Source organism: Phalacrocorax aristotelis, chromosome 5, assembly GCF_949628215.1.
Source record: "Phalacrocorax aristotelis chromosome 5, bGulAri2.1, whole genome shotgun sequence".
In the NCBI taxonomy this organism is placed as follows: Eukaryota; Metazoa; Chordata; class Aves; order Suliformes; family Phalacrocoracidae; genus Phalacrocorax; species Phalacrocorax aristotelis.
In genome coordinates this window covers 51,923,350-51,935,791 of record NC_134280.1, presented here as the reverse complement: position 1 = coordinate 51,935,791, position 12,442 = coordinate 51,923,350, and the positions used below count along the sequence as shown (strand labels likewise).

Sequence of the window (12,442 nt, the reverse complement as noted above, 5' to 3'; positions counted from 1 at the left end):
TTGCTAGACATCCTCAGAAAAAAAATTATGAAGAGTGTTTCCTAAGCATACTTAGGCACTTCCAGATACCAGTAATGAAATATCTCTGTTAGCAAATAAGGACTTCTATCTTGTCTCTGATGGACAGTGTGATCAGGCACACCCTCAGGAATTCTGCAGATAACACCAAGCTGACTGGTGCAGTTGACAACCCTGAGGGACAGGACACCATTCAGAGGGATGTGGACGAGCTTGAGAAGTGGGCCCATGTGAACCTCATGAGGTTCAACAAGGCCAAGTGCAAGGTCCTGCACATGGGTCAGGGCAACCCCCAATATCAGTACAGGCTGGGGGATGAAGGGATTGAGAACAGCCTTGCAGAGAAGGACTTGTGGGTACTGGAGGATGAAAAGCTGGACATGAGCCAGCAATGTGTGCTTGCATGCCAAAAAGCCACCCATATGCTGGGCTGCATCAAAAGAAGCATGGCCAGCAGGTCGAGGGAGGTGATTCTGCCCCTGTGCTCTGGTGAGGCTGCACCTGGAGTGCTGCATCCAGCTCTGGAGCCCTCAGTACAGGAGAGACATGGACCTGTTGGAGTGGGTCCAGAGGAGGGCCACAGAAATGATCTGGAGGGCTGAAACACCTCTCTTTTGAGGACAGGCTGAGAGAGTTGGGGTTGTTCAGCCTGGAGAAGAGAAGGCTGCAGGGAGACCTTATTGCAGCCTTTCAATTCTTGAACGGGGCTTATAAGAAAGATGTGGGCAGACTTTTTAGTAGGGCCTGGGGTGATAGGACAGGGGGTAATGGTTTTAAATTAAAAGAGAGTAGACTCAGACACAATGTAGGGAAGAAATTTTTTACAGTAAGGGTGGTGAAACACAGGCACAGGTTTCCCAGAGAGGTGGGAGATGCCCCATCCCTGGAAACATTCAAGGTAAGGCTGGAGGGGTCTCTGAGCAACCTGATCTATTTGAAGATGTCCCTGCTCATTGCAGGGGGGTTGGACTAGATGACTTTAAAGTTTCCTTCCAACCCAAACCATTTTATGATTCTATGATGTACAAAATCTCACAAAGGTTTCATCACAGTTCTTTGTGGTGACTGGCTGTAGAACACTTCAACAATTGATGAAGGTCTTCATGGAAATATATGACTGAGTATACCAAACTCCTACAGCTTGATCCAGGAAATGAATATATATATAGTGATTTTAAATTTGTTAGAAATTCTATTAATCTCCATGAAGACAGATGGTATTCAGAAAACATTACTCTGTCGGCTGTGTGAATGATAAAATACAATTCCACCTCTGCTGCTATGCAGAAGTATTTATGCCAAATTCACTTTCAAGTGATGAATGGAAATGTATAAATATTCTGCAAGAGTTCATGTCTAATGTATTAACTACACGTAATAGCAAAGGAATGAATGAAGAACCTCTCTCAGATGTTTCATCTAAAAGCTAATGGGTTTTAATAGTAGTTACTACTATTCGTTATTAAGGTAGTGTTTTTACTTCCAAAAATAATTTTCAATTTATATAGGTGTATTATAAATAGATTATCAAGCACTATTTCATATCCTTTAATTTTGGGATTTTTTGTCCTCATAGTAACAACAGTGCAGCCTAAAGTAATGAGCATCTCTACCACAAGTACCCTACCAAGAGTACCTAGTATTTCTTCTTCTGCGGCTACTATATCAACTGCGACTACAAATCCAACAATAACATCAAAAATCACAGTTCCAAGAACTTCATCAGCATCACCTCTTGTCACAATAAAGTCAACAACTGGTAGGTTTTTAGTGTTACTGTCTAAAATTAATTATAGTAAACACACTCTATACATAGTTGTGATATTATTCTACTATGAAAGCATTGCAAGCTGTCTTAACATCCAAGCATAAGACTCCAAATCACGAAGTAGGCAAAGCAGGCTTCCAGAAAGGAGTGTGTAAACCAGAAATGTTCACAAGTATAGATTGCAAGTGCATAGAAAAAGAAAGGATATAGACACTAGGTTAAAAATAGAACCAAAAATCACTTGTATGACTTATCTGAGAAGCACATAAGAAGTTCTATAAGCAGTGAGCCAGCTCAGCTCCAGTTGGATTTATTAGCTCAGCTTTGGCCTCTTTTCCACAACTATTTCAGTTATGTCATCATATTCAAGGAGCGCCCAACCTATTAACTATGAATCAAGTAAGGAGGCTCCGAAGCAGAATCACACAGGTATTGGTGCAGCAGCTTTGCCTAGGTTTCTAGAGTCCTGCCCCCAGGAGGATGACTCCTCCAACATAAATTTCTTTGTGATTCTATGGCTTGTGCAGACTCATAATAACATTTAGCTTCCCACCAACATGCACTTCAACTAATAAGCCATCCCAGACCCAGGCTATCAGGGAAAGCAGAGTTAAAAAGAGGTCCTACAGGAGTCAAAACGCAACTTCAAAGGCTGCCATTGTGACAGGTGATTCATGTACTGGGACAAGGAAAATCCTATAGTGTGATGTTATTTATATGTGTAATACAAATTACAGAAAACTGAAACTGTGGCTGATTTGGAACATAAAAATATCTAACAACATTGTCATTTGGACAAAGCCAATAAGTGACAACAAAGTTAACTTCTTAGAAAAATTATATATAAAATAATCTAATACAGGAAAAATACAGAAAATGAGAACAAGGAAATATATGAGAATCAAAAACAAATACAAGTAGAGATGGATTTGGCAAGCTTATAAGAACATGAATACAAACAATTACACAGAAAATGTTCAAAGGATCAAGGGTGAAGACTGGATCTCTGAAATATGGGTAGCTTCTTCATAATTTATCTATTTTTAATTATTCAATGAATCTACTCACATTATATTATTTATCTGTACTCCAAAAGAACATACAACATCGACTTTTACCACACCAAACATGACTACAACCATCACTACCCCTTCCCTAACTACCTCAACAAAAAGAACCACGACCACTAAACCAAAGCCTACACCTGTTGCCTCATCAACCACTGCTTCAACAGAGACGGAAGAAGTAAGGTTCACCACACTACCCTTCAAGACCACTACCAAAAAGGAAATGGCAACTACCTCAACACCACTCCAGACCACATCTCAGATCACAACTTTCAGCAAGCCTAAACAAGCAACAGTAGGTAAATATCACTTTTTGATATCTGCCAGGTGAAGCCATCACTCACAAGACACTTGTCAATGTATTCCTCATAAAAAAACCCAAGCATTCTTACTAGTTGTCTTAACATTGCAAGTAGATAGGAAAAGACATGGATAATGGGAAAATGTGATAAAAATGGAAATGTATGTGTCTTGCCAATAAAGCAAACCTCTGACATCCAAATATTATATTAAACCTTATATTTCTGTTCAAAGACATACTCTACACTTCCTCCAGATTTAGGCAAAATCTATGCTTCGAAGGGAGTTCTTGAAAGCTCACATATAGCAGAATATGTGTTACCCCTAGCTATTGTAACAAATTCTTCCCAGAAGGAAATTACACTTTGGGATGACAGGTACTCCATATGCCAACAAAGGCAGTCTCCTCCGAGGCTGTATGACAACGTGAATTGCTAGGATAGCAACTGACACCAGAGGACGGGACAGTGTGTGGAAGAAAGTCTATTGTAGTGGGAAGACAGGTGTACACCCTCTCCCAAGCCACGCATCTCCCAGAAAGTACTGTTGGGGTGCACACATCTGGGTCTTATTGTGTGAGTGATTACAGCTTCCTTTGAGGAATTATCACAACCCACTTTAACTAGGAACCTTACCAGCTCCCAGCCATTACTAACAGCCATTCTTTCTTACTTTACAGAGAGTGAGGGAACCCAAGCAACCACTCTGCACCACCGAGTCCCAGTAGGTGAGTAAGAGGGATCTGAGAGATGTCCTTGGTCTAAGACTCTGCTTCACTTAACCCAGCTTCCCCAGAGGATGTCCTTGCCCAGTCTGGAACACCTTGGAGGGGAGACATGCACATCCAGGGAGGCTCTTCTTCCCTCAGGAGCTCCAGAAGGAGGCAGGGGGTGCTGAATTATCAGAGGGAACTTTTCAGGCCCAGTTCTCGCCCCATATTTTTTGGGGAGAGCCATTGGCCCATTTCTCCCTCTTGCCCAGTAAGACTCAGTAGGTCTGGTCCTGCCTTTCTTACCCCCACCCATACCCTGGGGCTTCTGCCTGGGAGTTGCACACCTTCTTCACCTTCCCCTCTTCCCCTGTCCTCCCGCAATCGGCCTGTGATTTTTCTCTCTGTAGTTGTCACCCACAGAAGACCAACAAAGACACACCTCGTGCAGCCTCTCATCACACAGAAGACCACCACTCCTACATCTGCCAGCAGCACCTCTGTCACAAAAGAGGCCAGCCCTGCCAGCAGCCCAGAAGTCCCACTGACACAGATGTCTCCAAGCCCCAGCTCTTTACCTGTCACGTCAGCCTCATCTGCTTTTTTCCCCTCCTCAGCTGTGTCTTCAACACATTTGAGACCATCACATCCTGGTAAAGGCTCCTTCCTGCCCTTCCTGCTGATCTGCCTGCTCCTTCCAGCTCCCACCATTCTCTCCTAAGCAGCATTTCTCACACAGGCTTCAGTTTTGGTATTCATTCTCAGTTCCCACTACCCTTCCCAATGGACTTCTGGGACCCAGGCAGGTCCTGGGACTGGCCTACACATGACTCTGCATCCTCCTCCTCCCTTGCCGCTTCAGGGGTTTGTCTCTGGAGCACAGCCTTTATCAGGGTACAAACATCTGTAAGTTCCTGCCCTACAAGTAGCAACCAGAGACAAGCTAACACACTCTCCCTCCCCTTACAGCAGTGCCCTAAGAATGCACTGGGGTGGGGAACAAAAAGCAGTGAAACTGGAAACTCATTTCCAGTTTACAGCTCAGGACACTTTTGGGTGAGAAACAGAACACACGGCATGCTCTCCATCCAGTGGATGCCCAGGCCCTAGGACACCCATGACAAGCATGGGTCAACAAATGCCACCTCCCTGGTCAGTGCTGACCCAGGGTGCAAAAGAGTCACCAGTGGAGGGTGGGCAAGAAAGTGTATGCTGAACTCGAGGCTAAAGTTCTCCAACTTAGACCCATTGGGGTCCACATGCCCTGGATGTAATGGTGTTGAACATGACAGTCTCCCTTTGAGGAGATGCCACCATATGCTTTGCCTAGAATCATTCCCAACACTCAACCATTCTTTTCTCTCATCCCTTTCTTTGTAGCAAGGGAGCCAACCAGAGCTAAGACTCCAACTAGTAAAGTAGTAACAGGTGAGTGCTCTGGTCAGGAGAGAGCCGAGTCATCCATGGCACATGCCTGTCCCTTCAGTAGCTTCAGCTCTCCCATGGATCCTTTCCAGTACAATCTGCAGCAGGCAAATTGTAGAATACCTGCAAAGCAGAGAAATTGTACATGAAAGTAGAGAAACTTCATAACATCTCAATATGTCCTGAGGAAGGAAAATGAGACATTCTTCAAAACAATCACCAGCTACGAATTCTCAAAAGAAGCAAGATAGGATGAGATATACTGGAGAGCATAACATAATTCATTCATGTTAAAAGAACCGGAAATATTGGAATCTGGGCCTGACTTCGTTCCCATAACCTAGCAAAACACTTCTGCCCCAAAACAAGCCACATCACCACCTTCCCTTACTAACCACTTCCCTCAACTGACATTTGCTTTCCTCCCGGCAGCCTTCACCCACAAACAGACTGCAGTTCCATACATTTTGACACTTCCGACCACGCAGAAGACCACCGCCACCACCTCCGCCAGCACCACCTCCAAGACCTCTGTCTCCACAGAGGCCAGCCCCGCTAGCAGCACACAAGTCCCTCTGGCATGGACCTCTCTGAGTCCCAGCAGCCCGCTCAGCACCCGCCTGCCATCTCCCGCCACTTCCACGGTCTCCTCCACATCGGCCCCAACCACCAGCCCAAAGCCTACGCCTACGACCCTAAGGCCCAAGCCTTCTTCCCCGAGGACCCGGGCTCCAGAAGAGCTGTCCACACCGGAGTCCTCCGCACCCTCCACAGCCAAGACCAGCCCGCTGCCCTCGCCTGCATCTTCGCCCGCCTCAACTGTGTCCTCAACGTGGCTGAGCTCCTCACACCCCCGTAAGCCTCCCTCCTGCCCTGCCCACTACTTCTGCCTCCTCTTACCAGCTCTCGCCCTTCCCTACATCCTGCATCCCCTCCATCCTGCCTCCCCCTCCATCCTTCCATCGTTCCTTGCAAGCACCATACGCCGGTTGCACTTTTGTTCTGCTACTTGGCCCTCCCTTCCCGCTGCCTTTGGCCAGCCTGGGGCCGGGGCACTGCTGGGCCTGCGTACAAGCTCTGCATGGCATGGAGCTAATTTCTGTTCCTAGCAGGTTGTCTGCTGATGTGTTTTAGACACGTGTCAAAGCCAGTGCTGAGAGCATGCGAGTGCTTTAGCTATGGCTGAGGCCTCCTTGCGCAGCACCCAGGCCTTCTCTGTTTCTCCTTCTGCCTGTCAGGGAGCGGGCAAGGGGTGGGCAAGAGGTTGCCTGGGGAGACAGCCAGCGTAGCTGACCCGAATTGAGTGACCAAGGAGATAGCCCATGCCACAGAATGTTACGCTGAGCAGTAAAACGGGGAGGGGGCGTAACTTTTTCACAAGCAGCTACTGCTCCAAGGCTGGCCGGGCATCGGGCACCGGTGGGAGGTGGCGAGTGATTGCCTTTGCATCTCGTGGGTGCTTCTGGTTTGTTTATCTCTTAGTTTCTCCACTTCTGAAAACTCCCTGTATCTGGACGCATGTGGGGTTTTTTGCTTTTGCACTTCCAATTCTCTCCACGTTCCCGCTGAGGGGGAGAGAGGAAGGGGCTGGGCGGGCACTTAGCATCCAGCCCAGATCAACCCACCGCTGACTGGCACACACATTGGCCCTGCCTGGGTCGAAGCACCAAGGGGGAGCTTAGGAGAAGAACCACGAGCCCAATTCTCCCTCTTGCCCAGCGACACGCTGAGCGATACGGGGCGGCTCTTCTTGCCAGAGGCCCTTGCCAGGGCTTCTTCTCACCTCCTTTACCTTCCCTTCGTGGCCTGCCAACCTTAGTCAACCTGTGCTTTCCTCCCGGCAGCCTTCACCCACAAACAGACTGCAGTTCCATACATTTTGACACTTCCGACCACGCAGAAGACCACCGCCACCACCTCCGCCAGCACCACCTCCAAGACCTCTGTCTCCACAGAGGCCAGCCCCGCTAGCAGCACACAAGTCCCTCTGGCATGGACCTCTCTGAGTCCCAGCAGCCCGCTCAGCACCCGCCTGCCATCTCCCGCCACTTCCACGGTCTTCTCCACATCGGCCCCAACCACCAGCCCAAAGCCTACGCCTACGACCCTAAGGCCCAAGCCTTCTTCCCCGAGGACCCGGGCTCCAGAAGAGCTGTCCACACCGGAGTCCTCCGCACCCTCCACAGCCAAGACCAGCCCGCTGCCCTCGCCTGCATCTTCGCCCGCCTCAACTGTGTCCTCAACGTGGCTGAGCTCCTCACACCCCCGTAAGCCTCCCTCCTGCCCTGCCCACTGCTTCTGCCTCCTCTTACCAGCTCTCGCCCTTCCCTACATCCTGCCTCCCCTCCATCCTTCCATCGTTCCTTGCAAGCACCATACGCCGGTTGCACTTTTGTTCTGCTACTTGGCCCTCCCTTCCCGCTGCCTTTGGCCAGCCTGGGGCCGGGGCACTGCTGGGCCTGTGTACAGGTTCTGCATGGCATGGAGCTAATTTCTGTTCCTAGCAGGTTGTCTGCTGATGTGTTTTAGACACGTGTCAAAGCCAGTGCTGAGAGCATGCGAGTGCTTTAGCTATGGCTGAGGCCTCCTTGCGCAGCACCCAGGCCTTCTCTGTTTCTCCTTCTGCCTGTCAGGGAGTGGGCAAGAGGTGGGCAAGAGGTTGCCTGGGGAGACAGCCAGCGTAGCTGACCCGAATTCAGTGACCAAGGAGATAGCCCATGCCACAGAATGTTACGCTGAGCAGTAAAACGGGGAGGGGGCGTAACTTTTTCACAAGCAGCTACTGCTCCAAGGCTGGCCGGGCATCGGGCACCGGTGGGAGGTGGCGAGTGATTGCCTTTGCATCTCGTGGGTGCTTCTGGTTTGTTTTTCTCTTAGTTTCTCCACTTCTGAAAACTCCCTGTATCTGGACGCATGTGGGGTTTTTTGCTTTTGCACTTCCAATTCTCTCCACGTTCCCGCTGAGGGGGAGAGAGGAAGGGGCTGGGCGGGCACTTAGCATCCAGCCCGGATCAACCCACCGCTGACTGGCACACACACATTGGCCCTGCCTGGGTCGAAGCACCAGGGGGAGCTTAGGAGAAGAACCACGAGCCCAATTCTCCCTCTTGCCCAGCGACACGCTGAGCGATACGGGGCAGCTCTTCTTGCCAGAGGCCCTTGCCAGGGCTTCTTCTCACCTCCTTTACCTTCCCTTCGTGGCCTGCCAACCTTAGTCAACCTGTGCTTTCCTCCCGGCAGCCTTCACCCACAAACAGACTGCAGTTCCATACATTTTGACACTTCCGACCACGCAGAAGACCACCGCCACCACCTCCGCCAGCACCACCTCCAAGACCTCTGTCTCCACAGAGGCCAGCCCCGCTAGCAGCACACAAGTCCCTCTGGCATGGACCTCTCTGAGTCCCAGCAGCCCGCTCAGCACCCGCCTGCCATCTCCCGCCACTTCCACGGTCTCCTCCACATCGGCCCCAACCACCAGCCCAAAGCCTACGCCTACGACCCTAAGGCCCAAGCCTTCTTCCCCGAGGACCCGGGCTCCAGAAGAGCTGTCCACACCGGAGTCCTCCGCACCCTCCACAGCCAAGACCAGCCCGCTGCCCTCGCCTGCATCTTCGCCCGCCTCAACTGTGTCCTCAACGTGGCTGAGCTCCTCACACCCCCGTAAGCCTCCCTCCTGCCCTGCCCACTGCTTCTGCCTCCTCTTACCAGCTCTCGCCCTTCCCTACATCCTGCATCCCCTCCATCCTGCCTCCCCCTCCATCCTTCCATCGTTCCTTGCAAGCACCATACGCCGGTTGCACTTTTGTTCTGCTACTTGGCCCTCCCTTCCCGCTGCCTTTGGCCAGCCTGGGGCCGGGGCACTGCTGGGCCTGCGTACAAGCTCTGCATGGCATGGAGCTAATTTCTGTTCCTAGCAGGTTGTCTGCTGATGTGTTTTAGACACGTGTCAAAGCCAGTGCTGAGAGCATGCGAGTGCTTTAGCTATGGCTGAGGCCTCCTTGCGCAGCACCCAGGCCTTCTCTGTTTCTCCTTCTGCCTGTCAGGGAGTGGGCAAGGGGTGGGCAAGAGGTTGCCTGGGGAGACAGCCAGCGTAGCTGACCCGAATTCAGTGACCAAGGAGATAGCCCATGCCACAGAATGTTACGCTGAGCAGTAAAACGGGGAGGGGGCGTAACTTTTTCACAAGCAGCTACTGCTCCAAGGCTGGCCGGGCATCGGGCACCGGTGGCAGGTGGCGAGTGATTGCCTTTGCATCTCGTGGGTGCTTCTGGTTTGTTTATCTCTTAGTTTCTCCACTTCTGAAAACTCCCTGTATCTGGATGCATGTGGGGTTTTTTGCTTTTGCACTTCCAATTCTCTCCACGTTCCCGCTGAGGGGGAGAGAGGAAGGGGCTGGGCGGGCACTTAGCATCCAGCCCGGATCAACCCACCGCTGACTGGCACACACATTGGCCCTGCCTGGGTCGAAGCACCAAGGGGGAGCTTAGGAGAAGAACCACGAGCCCAATTCTCCCTCTTGCCCAGCGACACGCTGAGCGATACGGGGCGGCTCTTCTTGCCAGAGGCCCTTGCCAGGGCTTCTTCTCACCTCCTTTACCTTCCCTTCGTGGCCTGCCAACCTTAGTCAACCTGTGCTTTCCTCCCGGCAGCCTTCACCCACAAACAGACTGCAGTTCCATACATTTTGACACTTCCGACCACGCAGAAGACCACCGCCACCACCTCCGCCAGCACCACCTCCAAGACCTCTGTCTCCACAGAGGCCAGCCCCGCTAGCAGCACACAAGTCCCTCTGGCATGGACCTCTCTGAGTCCCAGCAGCCCGCTCAGCACCCGCCTGCCATCTCCCGCCACTTCCACGGTCTCCTCCACATCGGCCCCAACCACCAGCCCAAAGCCTACGCCTACGACCCTAAGGCCCAAGCCTTCTTCCCCAAGGACCCGGGCTCCAGAAGAGCTGTCCACACCGGAGTCCTCCGCACCCTCCACAGCCAAGACCAGCCCGCTGCCCTCGCCTGCATCTTCGCCTGCCTCAACTGTGTCCTCAACGTGGCTGAGCTCCTCACACCCCCGTAAGCCTCCCTCCTGCCCTGCCCACTGCTTCTGCCTCCTCTTACCAGCTCTCGCCCTTCCCTACATCCTGCATCCCCTCCATCCTGCCTCCCCCTCCATCCTTCCATCGTTCCTTGCAAGCACCATACGCCGGTTGCACTTTTGTTCTGCTACTTGGCCCTCCCTTCCCGCTGCCTTTGGCCAGCCTGGGGCCGGGGCACTGCTGGGCCTGCGTACAAGCTCTGCATGGCATGGAGCTAATTTCTGTTCCTAGCAGGTTGTCTGCTGATGTGTTTTAGACACGTGTCAAAGCCAGTGCTGAGAGCATGCGAGTGCTTTAGCTATGGCTGAGGCCTCCTTGCGCAGCACCCAGGCCTTCTCTGTTTCTCCTTCTGCCTGTCAGGGAGCGGGCAAGGGGTGGGCAAGAGGTTGCCTGGGGAGACAGCCAGCGTAGCTGACCCGAATTCAGTGACCAAGGAGATAGCCCATGCCACAGAATGTTACGCTGAGCAGTAAAACGGGGAGGGGGCGTAACTTTTTCACAAGCAGCTACTGCTCCAAGGCTGGCCGGGCATCGGGCACCGGTGGCAGGTGGCGAGTGATTGCCTTTGCATCTCGTGGGTGCTTCTGGTTTGTTTTTCTCTTAGTTTCTCCACTTCTGAAAACTCCCTGTATCTGGACGCATGTGGGGTTTTTTGCTTTTGCACTTCCAATTCTCTCCACGTTCCCGCTGAGGGGGAGAGAGGAAGGGGCTGGGCGGGCACTTAGCATCCAGCCCGGATCAACCCACCGCTGACTGGCACACACATTGGCCCTGCCTGGGTCGAAGCACCAAGGGGGAGCTTAGGAGAAGAACCACGAGCCCAATTCTCCCTCTTGCCCAGCGACACGCTGAGCGATACGGGGCGGCTCTTCTTGCCAGAGGCCCTTGCCAGGGCTTCTTCTCACCTCCTTTACCTTCCCTTCGTGGCCTGCCAACCTTAGTCAACCTGTGCTTTCCTCCCGGCAGCCTTCACCCACAAACAGACTGCAGTTCCATACATTTTGACACTTCCGACCACGCAGAAGACCACCGCCACCACCTCCGCCAGCACCACCTCCAAGACCTCTGTCTCCACAGAGGCCAGCCCCGCTAGCAGCACACAAGTCCCTCTGGCATGGACCTCTCTGAGTCCCAGCAGCCCGCTCAGCACCCGCCTGCCATCTCCCGCCACTTCCACGGTCTCCTCCACATCGGCCCCAACCACCAGCCCAAAGCCTACGCCTACGACCCTAAGGCCCAAGCCTTCTTCCCCGAGGACCCGGGCTCCAGAAGAGCTGTCCACACCGGAGTCCTCCGCACCCTCCACAGCCAAGACCAGCCCGCTGCCCTCGCCTGCATCTTCGCCCGCCTCAACTGTGTCCTCAACGTGGCTGAGCTCCTCACACCCCCGTAAGCCTCCCTCCTGCCCTGCCCACTGCTTCTGCCTCCTCTTACCAGCTCTCGCCCTTCCCTACATCCTGCATCCCCTCCATCCTGCCTCCCCCTCCATCCTTCCATCGTTCCTTGCAAGCACCATACGCCGGTTGCACTTTTGTTCTGCTACTTGGCCCTCCCTTCCCGCTGCCTTTGGCCAGCCTGGGGCCGGGGCACTGCTGGGCCTGCGTACAAGCTCTGCATGGCATGGAGCTAATTTCTGTTCCTAGCAGGTTGTCTGCTGATGTGTTTTAGACACGTGTCAAAGCCAGTGCTGAGAGCATGCGAGTGCTTTAGCTATGGCTGAGGCCTCCTTGCGCAGCACCCAGGCCTTCTCTGTTTCTCCTTCTGCCTGTCAGGGAGTGGGCAAGGGGTGGGCAAGAGGTTGCCTGGGGAGACAGCCAGCGTAGCTGACCCGAATTCAGTGACCAAGGAGATAGCCCATGCCACAGAATGTTACGCTGAGCAGTAAAACGGGGAGGGAGGGTAATTTTTTTCACAAGCAGCTACTGCTCCAAGGCTGGCCGGGCATCGGGCACCGGTGGCAGGTGGCGAGTGATTGCCTTTGCATCTCGTGGGTGCTTCTGGTTTGTTTATCTCTTAGTTTCTCCACTTCTGAAAACTCCCTGTATCTGGACGCATGT

The 12,442-nt window shown here is 52.4% G+C and overlaps 1 protein-coding gene across 1 annotated transcript in view; it reads left to right on the top strand.

Annotated features, from left to right (window-relative positions):
* Positions 1-3,184, top strand: part of MUC6 (mucin 6, oligomeric mucus/gel-forming) — a 32,226-nt gene extending 29,042 nt beyond the window's left edge. The window contains exons 28-29 of the mRNA XM_075092517.1: positions 1,604-1,777; positions 2,883-3,184. Of these exons, the coding sequence (XP_074948618.1) occupies positions 1,604-1,777; positions 2,883-3,184 (476 nt within the window). The remainder of the gene's footprint in view (positions 1-1,603; positions 1,778-2,882) is intronic.
* The last annotated feature ends 9,258 nt before the right edge of the window (positions 3,185-12,442 follow it).